General features: G+C 38.0%; 1 protein-coding gene across 1 annotated transcript in view; it reads right to left on the reverse strand.

Annotated features, from left to right (window-relative positions):
* Positions 1–13,552, reverse strand: part of slc1a7b (solute carrier family 1 member 7b) — a 90,442-nt gene that overhangs the window by 7,490 nt on the left and 69,400 nt on the right. Inside the window, 4 exon segments of the mRNA XM_036591144.1 lie at positions 8,273–8,467; positions 12,557–12,651; positions 12,653–12,791; positions 13,423–13,522. Coding sequence (XP_036447037.1) covers positions 8,273–8,467; positions 12,557–12,651; positions 12,653–12,791; positions 13,423–13,522 — 529 coding nt within the window.

A 13,552-nucleotide genomic window follows, 5' to 3' on the forward strand; every position in this document is an offset into this window, starting at 1 on the left:
ATCAGAAAGAAGGCCTTTGAGGTCACAGTCAGGGTCAGGCTCTGAGTCCAGTGGCTACTGCTGTGTGATCTGTTCTAGGATAAGGATCACAAGGATCTTTGGGCCTTTATTCTAGTCCTAAATGCTACAGGCTCACTGATTTATATTGATTTTATAGATTTATATTGGCTCTATTTACAACATGTATCAGAGTTTACCTGCAGTGCAGAACAGTATTGTGCAAAAGACAGACGGCTCTTCATTTATGTAATTTCTAGGTGAAATTAAGCCTCAATAATTCAATATAATATCAGATTTTTTCAGTATTTAGTGTGTCCACTCTATAATGGAATTACAACTTCCATTCTTTTTACTCACTCTCAGTTTTTTAAAGAATTCAGCAGGGATATTTTTCCACACCTCAAAAGATCAGTTCTGCATTTTTGCATCTCACGATCCAAGTAATCTCAAACACATTGAGTGGTGTTGAGGTCTGGACTCTGGGGTGGTCAGTCCATTGTTCAGCTTCTTTGTTTGATGTGTCCGTCTCCTTTTCTCAGTGAGGCTTCTTAACAGCTACACATCCTTTCAGACCCATAACACTGTAGCATTGTGGTCTTTGACTCATTCTTGTACATGACTTCCACGATTATATCAACACAATTATTTCCAAAGGTAAAGAAACTGAAAGGCAAAATTGTGTTGATACATATTTATTTTTGTCACTCAGAGCAAAAGTATTTTAGTCCAAACTCCACGTTAAAAGTCTGAAATGGGTTTTCAACCAATGACATACCTTTATATATCATTGACAAACTTAATTAAGTTTAGACCTTAAAGGTTAGACTTGTAACATCTAGTCTCTAAAGGCTTATTTGATGTCACTTACCCTTTGTCGTGGCACTTTGTGTGACAGTACATTTCCAAGGCTAAAGAATTGGGAGCAGAGCAAAATTCAATAATACAGACAGACTGTTCTATTTTCTTCTAAAATTAATGTCGTGTTTAATTAAACTGATATATTTTGTGCTTGTTGCATGGCAAAAGTTTGATGTTGATACAACTTTTATCTAGTAATATTTAAAACTACAATTACTGTCTGTATCAGAGGTCCTGTACTTTGTGTTCTTTAAAAATTAATTGAAGTCAATGAGTCTTAACTGCCAGTGCCAATGAGTGTAACTTATTGGCCATGTGATGTCATACGTACTAATGACTCAAAATGTATGACCAGAAACTGGACTGGAGGTCTAGATTTTAAGACTGCTGGTCTGTATGCATATATAAAATACCTGTTATTCTAAAAAAAAAAACAAACACCATCTTTCACTTGATTTTCATAAACTGTTAATGATGAATTTTGAATGAACATATTTAAGCTTAAAAAATTTACATCTTACTCTTATACATGGCATTACTGAGTGAATGAATAGGGAATTGAAAGGGAACTCAAATGGCACTTTTCATGGAATGACTTGTCGAAAAGAAGTAATTGTCATCACATTATTGTATTATCATTTTTTGACATTGAAACAAATTGAAAAAAGTTGAAAATTCTGATTCAAAACTGTCCACACAGAATGAGTCCAATATAAGTGTAATTCATTAACTAACTGTATAATTAGTGATTAGTGAATTAGTAAACACTATTCTTATCTGACACTATCTTCTTCTTTTTTGTCTTTGTCTTCATCTTCTTCCTCTTCTTCTTCTCCTTTTTCTACTGTATTTTTGTCCTCAGTTTTTGAGATATTGACACCAAACCTACTCTGAAATGTTCACTCTGATGGAGAATGACATCTTACACCTTAGCAACCACCTGTGATATCCTTGCAACTACCAAGCAAAACCCTAGCAACCACCTGGAGAACCACAGCAACCACTTAGCATCACCTGAACAATGATCTGGGATACCATGGCAACCGGTCAGCAACTGCCTAGCAAACCACCAGCGATAAACATAGAAACTCCTTAGTAACACACTAGTTACCAACTAAAACAACATAGTGCCCATCTGGCAACATCCCAACAACTGTGTGGGAGTTCCTGCCTGTGCAGTTACGCTGCATCTTCTTCAAGGAATACACTTTTCTTGATTGCATATCTGGACCACTAACACAAAAACACAGTCATAGCTATTTTAAGGCTTAATGTACACATTTATGGTCTAGTTAAGAGTTTGTTGCATCCATAATATTTATGTTAATGCATGTAAGTTAAAACAGCATGTGTGATATAACTGTGTGCTGAAGATAAAAGGGTTGAGGTGATTTAAGGAGAGAGAGTGTGGAAGAGAGAGAGAGAGAGAGAGAGAGAGAGAGAGAGAGAGCGAAAGAGAGTGAGAGAGAGAGAGAGAAAGAGAGAAAGAGAGAGAGGGAAAAGAGACACAGATGGAAAGTGAGGCCAATGATTGAAGTGCACTGGGGATAAAAACAGAGAGAGAGAGAGGGAAAGAATGGTGGCACGAGTGGAAGCTGCTGGTGATTTGCAGCTTGGTCACATGATGGTCTTATCAGAGGATTACTGTTTTTTAGTTTTCACTCCTTCCACCTCTGCGCAGCGGCCAACAAGCTCCGCCGCTGCTTTATTCAGTCGCTTCATTACCTTTTTACCTCAATCAACTGAAGACTCTTAATAACCAACCATCACACGCCATCTACTGTAATTATGGTACTTACAGTCAACTCCTGGCCTTTTCAGTCCTTACAGAGGCTGTTAGACATGACATTTCCACTCAGAGCTCTTCAGCATTAGACCTGCTTTGGTAGAATCTCACACCTGTACTATTTAACAACCGCCTTTTACTTGTTATTCAGATGCTAAAGCATTCGTTCTGTCCCTTTTTGCAGCACAGGGTCAAAGGTTTTATTCCGATGGAACGGTTCTCTGTTGCAGTGGGTGCTAGTCGAAGCGCGAGTGGCTAACGTTTGAGCACTAAGTCTGCTTTAGAGAGCTCTCTTCTGGCATGTGTTATTGGAAGCTTGCCAGTTGGGAAGTGTGTTTGCCTGCGTTTGTCCTGTTCTGCAGTAATAGGAAAAGCTTGAATATTGTCAGAGAGATGTGCAGATGGAGCAGGAAGGCCTTTTCCACATCTGGTCCACACGCAGTTCCTGAACTCCCAGCAGACAGGCCAGTGTCACTGACCTCAATGACCTATACACACCCAATCAGTGAGCATCCATCTACATTCAAAGTAATGTGAACTAAAGACGAACTGCCAATTAAATCTACTGGGTACAAACACATGGCATTGGCCACTAGGGGGCCCTCTGCCTCAGATTTAGAATGGATTGACCAGTAGGCTAGCTACCCATTTCAATCCTGGTTTTTTAACAACTCTTGTCCAGTTGGCCTCTTCATTTAACCTCGGGATCATTTAACCCCTGATGCCATCTTAAGTGGCATTCCATTACTTTATTTGCTCAAATAAAGCTTGTTGGGCTTCTTTTTCCAACTAAGGGTCAATCAACATAGATTAAATACTACACATTCAGTCAGTTGTAGGCATCAGCAAGACTTCACCAAACGTAAACCAGCAGTATACTTCAAATGACAAGAGCTAAAGAAAATCAAACTACTGCTATACATGCTGCTGTAAATATACTGTTAGAGGCTCTGTGCAGTGACACATTCAACCATACAACAGCATGCGGACCAATCACAGACCAATCAGTGGGAGGCCTCAGAACAAATGACACCATGACTGGAAGTTCTGTTCAGCAGGTGGTCCCAAATAATGTTTTGATTCGAAACGTCGGCTTCACAAGCTGTACCGATTAGTACAACAGTGAGATAAACACAGGCTGCTTAGCACTTAAACATTAGCCTTTAGACCATTACGGCTCGACTAACAACCAGCTCCAAATCTAATCCAGCAAGAGAAAAGCAGGGCTTCCCAAATACTGAAGCGAAGGGTTTCTCTCACTTTCTTAAAGCTTAAAAGTAAACTACACTTTCAGGGCTGGCATCCTGGAAATGGACTAAGCCTTGTCTTGGTAATAAACTGCTGCGTTAGCACTGATTCTCCACTGAAAATCCAGACAGGAAATAGACATAATACAGACGAGAAGGTTTTATTTTGGGAGATGTGCAGCCTTTGAAAATTTGGCTTTGAAGTCCAAGCAACACTCTCAAGCTTTCAGAAGACATTAAACCCAAAAAACTGATCTTTGATCTGAAGTTTCAAAAGGGTTTTCTGGGAAGTCATGTCGCATATCACACCAGTTGTAGCATCATTACACTGTCTTTCAGTCTCTTTTAGGAATATTAATTAAGTACTTACTACTCCTACTACTACTACTAATAATAATAATAATCATAATAATAATCATAAAAATACATTACAATTTATTAATAAATAAAGAAATGTGACTTTAGGGGCTCTGGAGTGGGGTGTGTGTGTGTGTGTTATATTTAACTGAGATGCAGAACTAAAAAAATGTGAGTTAGAAAAACTTCAGACTGAACTGGGGGCCCACTTTATATTGTGTTTCTAATAACTGTGTAGTTACACATTAACAATATATGCAATTACAATGTAACTACTAGCAATGTATTAACTGTTACAGATGGATTACGGTAATACAGCTTATGCAAATACACAATCAATTTCAGTTTTCACTCATGTTATTACGCACACATTTGATAGCATAAACAGCATAATGTTACTAACGTAATTACATATTTATAAAAGTCACATTACTGTCACATTACAGAATGGTTTAACGGCAGAATTTTGGTTGGGCACACAACTACTGCTACACAAGCATGCTACTACAGCTAGCTAAGTGTTAGGAAAGTGATGCTACTGTGTCAACATACATTGGATTAAGTACATAGGCTGTACTGCTGTCATCCATCTGTAACTGTGAATACATCAATAGTAGTAACATTGTTGCTGCATGTATTGTTAATGTGTTATTAGACACAATGTAAATCTGTACTGAACTAGGACTTTTGAGAAAGGCTGTGTAATAAGTTAACTTGAGAGTTCAAGCTGAGGTGACCTTTTATTTTTTACCGTGTGGAGGAAAAAAAATGATGGACAGTAATTGGAGTGATTATTAGAAATCTAAAGTCCAGCTCCTCTGAGTAATGATCTGCTACATGCATGTGTCTCAGTAGTCATCCAGCAGGAGGTTCTGTTAGCAGGAACATTCATGTTCCAGGCTATGTCTGCCTTAAGCAGCAGGCCATATACAGTATGATGAAGTGCTTGTTCTGTCGCTGTATGTTTTGCTGTTAAAGCCACTGGCTGATAGCAGTCTGATGCTGAGTGTAGGTGGGAGGCCCGCTCAGTGCATGATGAACATTTGCCTTCTCCCCCATCTATTCAAACTCCTACTTCACATGTAAACATTCTGTAATGAGTGCACTGCTGCGTGGGCTCAGTGAAGTGCATGTAGACTAAAGTATATGTAACTATGTCTTACGATCGTCATAGATGTCATGCTAACTATGGGCCTTCATGATGGAGTACGATGGCAGGTTTAGAACTATTTAAACAGTAAATGTTTGGAAGATGTAATTCTGGCCATCAATATCAAAACTGGGCTGTAAGTTTGAAATTATGTGTCACATTGAAAGCACATTTTGATTCCTGTTCTCTGAATAAAACAAACTTTCAGAAAGCCTCAAATAGTTTGACCTACTAATATAATTAATGTCAGATAAGTTTAACCAGTTCACAGTGCAGCACCTCTGGTCTAAAACTGGGATGGTGAACATAAGATCCCTTAAATTTAAGGCTGTTGTTGTAAATGAAATTATTATTGATCATGATTTTGATGCTCTGTGCCTACTTTTACATTTTTTTTTTTAAATAATGGTTGCTGGGGTCATTTTGCCTTGAGGCAATATTGTGCGACAATGGGAAGAAATGATATAGAGGCATGTTCCCTGAAGTGGTGACACCTGGCTTGTGATTGGTCAAATCCATTCCACTGTGGCACATTGTTGCTTCTAGGCAACAAACATATTTCTGCAAATTCTCATAAAAAAAAATAAATAAATGATACTGATTGGTAAAAAAAAGGTTGAAAAGTGACCACTGAGAGATTTAAAAACATGTCATTGTTTTTAAAAACAGATAATGTTATTGTAAAGTGAGGGAAATGGGTTTGTTGCCCTGAGGCAACATTTGCAATAGAGGGTTAATGAAGCCACTCCCACAGGCTACAATTATGTATAAAGCACTTATTTAAACAGCCGGGGTGGAGGCGGCAGGGCAGCATTGACTACAGCCTTCCGGTGATGCTTCAAGCAGGTGCCGGCAGTATGGTTGGCCAGGCGTCTGCTTCCTGAGGAACAGATGGGCTAGCTGGCGGCAGAGCTGCGTGGCGATGATTCAGTGGGCATCTGGCATTCAAGCAGACATCGTGGGAGGGCTTGATGCCTGGGTTGCCCCCTGAATGCGCTACTGCCAGAGGAGCTGAGACAGCATGTGCAGGTCACTGCACCAACTAGCCTTCAGTTGGTGGTTGCCAAGGCAGAGAGCTGGGGCTCCCATGCACTCGAGCAGCACATGAGGAGTTCAGCCATGCCTGGAGAGCAGGACGCAGTGCTCAGTCTTTTCATTGGGGCACACCAAGAAAGCCCCATAAGAGGACTGGGGGCATGCATGGCCGAGGCATTTGTGGGGTTTGGGAAAGGGGAGGTTCCAAGGCCCCTGTTGCAGAAAGACCATGGCGGGGTGAGGGACAGCATGCTGTTGCATGCATTATTGACTCTGCTTGGACTTTGTGAGGTCCTGGGATGGCTGCCCTTTGAAAGGGAGGGCTATGTGGCATACTCTGACCGAATGCTTAGAGGATACTTTTCATTCTACTTTAGAGAAAGTGTCTCCAAGGATAAGGATAACCTTAGACTAGACCTTAGACATCAGAAAGTCATGCTCAACCTATCTCTCCTCTCCAATTTTCTAATAAAAATAATTTCTATATTAACATTTCTATATTAAATCAGTGGGAAATCCTCTTCAGAAAGCTTAATGATTTCTGTGAACTGAAAAACATGTTTGTAAATCTGCACATATTGGAGCAATGCTCTTATTGAATTATATATTTTTTTGTTTGGAAAAGGGTTAAAATCTTGAAATGCTCAATAGAAAATCAAGCAAGCTCTCCCATTGGTTAGGACTTCAGGAGCTGGACTGAAAGTCAAATGTATCAGATTAACCACTGATATAATTAGGACATGGCAGTGGAATCAACCGGTCACATTAGTGGGACTAAGTACACGAGAAAAACATCACTCTAGTCCTTCTGGATGTTCTAGACACATCACTGACTGTGAATATGATCCGTAGTCCAAACAGATTTTGGTTAGTTGTTAGGAATGAAAAACTATGTCAGGAGTTTTTACTGAAAGAGTCACTAGATAAAATTAACTGTTGAACACTTAAGTTAAATGGTGCTAGGTATTTTGTAAGATAATGTTTAACGCAAGGCAGGTTCATGTAAGTCCCAAGTCAAGAGCTAAAGGCAGGTCCAAAGTTTTGAACTCTCAAGGCTTTGAAGTCAAGCATTAGGCTAAACCAAACTAACGGAGAGTAAACGAAGAATCATGCAAAACCAAAAAAATGAACTATACTGTTCTCAGAATGTTATGGAAAAGAGGATGAAGCCGTTGCACCTTAAATGCACAGCAGTTATCTTCTGGCATCTGCACTCCATTTAAGGTGGAACAGAACACTAAGATGAAAGGCTGGCGAAGAATAGTGAACTTTACCCTCATGAAGATAGGAACAAGATAATATTCATCTTGAAGACAGTTCAGTAAAAAAAAAAAAAATTTCCAGTAAAAAATGATTAATACTTATTAACTGACACATTTATGATTTAAGTTGAGGAACATTGCAAACACAAATGTGATATGGATGGAAAATTTAGAATCTGTACTTTCCACCAGTGAAGGTCTGACTATTACAGCTAGGCCTTCAGGTCGGGCCTTTAATGTCAAAACACAACCCACCTCTATTACAATGCTAATTTCTGCCATTTTCAGTAGTTTGTTAGTGCTTACATTTTTGTTTATAAGCAGGAGATATTTTATTATGATATTTTATTTTTATTTGACGTGTTATCTTTTATATTTGTGCCATGTTTCAATCATTTGTTGACCCCAAAACAGTTAAAAGTCCAAAATCAAACGCATTGGTACAGAATGTATATCCAATATAACTATAACTGTGTAGTAAAGTAGTAATTACAGTTAAATTAAAGTTTATCGAAATAACAGTAACTATAATCCTCTCAGGGTAAAATCATGGAACCTCAGTGTCCACAGTCTTTACCTGATAGTGATGATCTGGCCAAAGTCCAGCTCGTAATTGTTGACCTGAGCGATGAAGATGGCCGCTACAGCCTCATAGAGTGCCGTTCCATCCATGTTGATCGTGGCTCCCACAGGCAATACGAAGCGGATGATGCGGCGGTCGATGTGATTGTTCTCCAGCAGGCACTTAAAGGTGATAGGCAGCGTGGCAGAGCTGGAACAAGGGGAAAAATCATTTATTAAAAGAAAAAAGGGTTAACCTTGTAAAATCCATTATTAAATCCTATGGCTTGTTAGAGTAATTAAATGGAAAGCATTGTTACAGTAGCACAACTTCTATACCTCACTCCAACATCTAAAGAATTAATCAGCCACTTTGAATTGGTTTTGATGTAAGAAGTTAACATCATCATTTATTTTCTCTTTAGTTGGAGGCCACATTTGCTACTCTTCAACTTTATTCATGCTAATGGACACTTTATTATAGAACACCTACTTTGTTCTACCACTCGCTGGCCACTTTATATATCGCCGCTGTTGGAGCAAAGCCTTGTATCTCCTAAAAGGTAACTTTACAGGAGAAGGAAAACGTTTCTAACTTTTAATGGATGATGATGGAGAAATGATGTCTTCCAAATAATTAAACTCTGACACAATTTAAGTTTTACAATTTAATTCTGACAATTTTTAGTTATGTTAAAAAAAAAGATAAGAGAAAAGAACCCAATTTCCAAAAAAAGTTGGGAAGCTGAGCAGAATCTAAATAAAAATGTATACACATATGCAGAGATGTAGAAGCTTATGCATCTATTAAAACGTAATGGGAACATATTGAATAATTATGAATAACTGTAAATACAAGATTAGTTTATGATTAGTTAATTATGAAGTAAGAGCTAATAAATGTCTTATGTAAAAGTAAGAGCTTATAAATGTCTCAAATAATAATTATATGTAATTATCACAAAGCTTTACCCAAAAATTAGTCTTCACTAGGCTCAGATAATATTCATTTTCTGATCATTTATTTATTTATTTATTTATTTATTTATGTTTTCATTACTTTTTGCAGTCTCAGTTAAACATGCCTGAAATCTGGGGTTGCTGTGGCCTGAGCACCACCACTTTCTATGTATGCATCCAGGACCACTTGATGAAGATATGTGGTGAATGAATATGTGGCTATTAAGCTTGATTTGTAAAATATGCTATTACATGGGAAATATGTTTCCATGTCACAAGAAATATGTTTTGTACTGTTTAGCCGGTCTCTTAATGACTAAAGCATCAGTGTTCTGCCTTTTGAAACATGATGTTCAGCCAAATTTAGTAGCAACAGACTTATTGAAATAGGTTTGGTTATAGTCTGCCTCTGCAACTGCACCCCACTGCTGCGCTCCCTTCACTGGCTTCCTGTAGCTTCATGCATCAGATTTAAAACCCTTATGCTTGCCTACAAAGCCAAAAATGGACCAGCCCCTCCCTACTTGATGGCAATGGTGAAATCTCGAACTGTACCACGAGCCCTTTGAGCTTCGAGCACTGAATTAAGTATTGATTGTAATGTATTGTACAGCACTGCTCTGTGTTTACCTCTGTTCCTTTTTCTCTAGGTGTCAATGACTTTCTGATTCTAGCAATATCTGAGCTCAGGACTGGCTTTCCCTCTAACCTATTGGTAACTAGCGAAGATACTTTCTCTGGATAGACAAAGCACTTTTTGTAAGTCACTTGAGATAAGAGCATCTGCTAAATGATGTAAATGTAAATTTAAATGTCTTTCAGGTGTGGGAAATTGTAGGTTTGGTCATTTTGGATGTTCATTTCATGAGAAATCGAGGAGAGAAAGCCAGCTATCCAATGGATTTCCAATGCAAAACCCACTTTACCCATATCATCCAAAATGCTACTTGTTTGGCTGGATGAAACTGCCAATATTAAGCACATTTGGTAAAAAGTTCAGGACTTCTTTTCTTTACTTTTTCCTTTATTTTGCAGAACTGTTGTATAAAAGCAAAACTCAGAGGTTGTGTTTAAAAGCAAACAATCACTCAACTACCGCTTAATTCATGACCAGGATGTTATTCATGGTAATGCACTCTCTGTTGTGTTCTGGGGTGGATAAAAGTGAGGAGTGTACAGTAAATACTGATAGATCTGATATAGTTTTATTGTTGAGACTTTTGTGTAACTTTCTGTTAACCCCTTAAAATCTCAGGCTTATTACATGCTAAGGCTTATTAACTACAGGGACTTTGATGGAAACGGGCTGAGCTATTCTTAGGATATAGAAGTGTGCAATAAAACTTTGGGCCTGTTGGTGGCTTCTGGCCTTTTAAGGGATTAAATACATGTTTTTTCATGCTGAAAAATAAATAGCTTGTACTATGATTCCTGTTTTGACAGGAAATCGAATGACCAAAAGGGTGTTCTCTGTCTTTTGTACGTTTGGAATCCTTTCTGAGCCCTGCTGTACTTGACTTAACTAGTCTCGAAGATTGTATGTATATCTTGGTTTGTTTTGTCATGTTCTACAGGAATCAGCCACGAGAGGTAGCACGTTACCATGGTTTTCCCACGGAGTCGTATCACTGTACCACGTGGCATTGAGCTTGTTACTGCTTCTACAGCAAAAACCTCACACATTAGTCCATAATTGATGTTCGGTCTTGTGAGCATGTGGAGTGCATTTACAGCTGCGTCGAATGTCTCTCAGTCACGCTGTAAATCTGTCCTCACGAACCGATGATTAAAAAGTTTCAAGGCAACATCACAAATGAATTTGTACTAGGTAGAAAAGAAGCTCTGCAGGGAGGATGACAGTTCATTTCACCTTTGGTTCTTATAGATGCCTTTGGTGCGTATTGCATTCATTTTTAAAGAATCGTTTCATGGCTATTCCGTTATTTAGTTGTATCTGAACCCTGAGGAGGTCAGTCTCGGTCAACTTATTTGTTGGGGTTTGTATGGCTTCGCTTTCACTTCTTATAATGAACTTCATGCTGGGTCGTTATTTCTATCTGGTCACTGGGTTCAGGCTGTCGTGCGTTATTTCCAAAATGCCATTACTTCTGCACAGGCCACATTTTAGGTTTTATTCCCCCCCAGTGTGTTCAATTCAGTGACTGTGCATTAACATGTGCGGAGGTGTGTTAACTTATTTCACTTAGAAAAACATGGAAATTTGACCAGGGGTGCACAAACTTTTGCACAGACTGTAGAAAGAAATTGGTACACTTTTTACATCAACAATCTTGTCTTAGTGTATGAGGCATTACTTTAAACAAGGTCATTTTTGAGTGTAACTGCTTGTTGTTTTATGTGCGACTGTTAGCTAGTCCATTTTTGTTTGCTTATTTGTTTGTTTATTATTCATTAAATAATAAGACAGCTGTAGTCTGTTGTTGGCTTTACAGATGAACTGTTTTATTGTTACTGATATTGCAATTGCTATTGCTTGCTATTATCATTAAGACTAAATTATATACTGAACATTGATGTGTTTTTATTTAAATATTTAAATATTATATTATATATTTTGTTGTTATTGTCACATGACTGTAGCACAACAACTCTGCAACACTATAAAATTATAAAATTATACCAGGCCAGTGTAAATAGCAAATTCATTTAACTTACTAATTTGCTATTTAAATCAATCATTATCTAAAAGTTTGTTAGGAATTCCAAAATGCTATTTTTAGGCTTATTGAAGTGCAAATAATTAGCGCTGAAAATGCTTTTCATACTGTATTTGACATAATAAGTAATGCAATGTCTATTTGCAAAAGTTATAACTTAATAAAGGGATTCAGTTAAAGATTATTAATGTGTAAAAAGTATATAATAACCACTTAACAATGATTAACTAAGCATTAAGAAAAAGTAGCAAGATTGTAAGTAACTCCTTAATCATTTAAAACAGGAGAAGACAACTGCTAAGTAGTTATTTATAATGATTATGAATTTTTATGCAACTAAAGAGATGCATAATATTTTAAATTATATAATTCATGAATGATGAATTGTGAAATTCATCATTTCCACATGAAAAAACACAAAACTTAAGATTATTTTTTCCAAAGTATATTTTCTCTGAAATGGTAACTTTACAGGAAAAGCCAAAAACGTACTTTACATTTAATGAAAGTCAACTGAACCAGAATGTTTTCCAGTAGTAATAGTAGTATTTATGCATTTGATATTTTTTTCTTTTGGAAATGATAAACTCATTTGAATTGCATCAATTTAGTGAAGGCAAAGTGTCCTCAAACTTTTGACAGGCCCTGAGTATCAGTGTTACCTGGAAGAGGTTGCCAAGGAGATAAGCAGGGCCTGCAGGATCCCTCTGATGTAGACGATGGGGCTCTTCTTGGTGATGAAGAAGTACATACTGGGGCAGGATGAAGAGGCCATGGAGGATGAGGCCCATCACCACGGTGATGGCGTAAAAGCCCAGCTTCTTTCCCATGTCTGATGGGTCGCTCATCTCTAGGATCTTTCCCGCCACCAGGAACACGATTCCGAAAGGGAAATACCTGATCCAGCACAAACAGGATGCTCTCTTTTTCCATTGTAAATGTAGCCCTGAACAATAGCAACCTGAACTGAAGAAGCTTTCACATTGTTTTCCTCAACAGGTTCCGTCTGGACATTTTATTAGCTTAGCCTTTTGATAATGTTATAACTTAAATGTGGTGTTATATACCAAAAACAATCAAAATTTGTTTTTACACAACTATTTTGCAATACATCTTAGAACTAAACAAGCTTTTTTGTTGTATAGAAAAAGCATTTGGGGCTGAAACACTCCTTATGGCTTCAGTGTGGATGGACGGGACAAAGCCGCTTTAGGCTGAAAGAGTAGTTGTATGTATACGTGTTGACTTTGTGACATCACACAAACAACAAATTAAGCTGTTTTTGCAGCTTGATTTCCTTATATGGACTGTATGGAGATTAATAAGCCTGCAGTTTAAGTGATTTGGTCAGTAAGAAACTGCAGGAGATACTACATAGTTTTAATCTAACCTGGCTGTGAATCCTCTAAGGAGTTTAGTGAGGATTAGGAAGGTCGTTAAAGTTTGTGTTGAAATGATGTGGTTATGGTAAGGTGTTCATCTCCATGTATAGTGGCAGACATGAACATGGCATGGATGAAAGACTCACCAGATGACTATGGCCACTATTTTCAGCACGGCCTCGTTCAGACTCTGGCAGAAGTTGACCAGTGCGCTGCCGTTAGGCCCCATCCTACCCAGCATAATGCCTGAACACAAAACTGATGTTAGTCCAGTTT

Source organism: Colossoma macropomum, unplaced genomic scaffold (genome assembly GCF_904425465.1).
Source record: "Colossoma macropomum unplaced genomic scaffold, Colossoma_macropomum, whole genome shotgun sequence".
Taxonomy (NCBI): domain Eukaryota; kingdom Metazoa; phylum Chordata; class Actinopteri; order Characiformes; family Serrasalmidae; genus Colossoma; species Colossoma macropomum.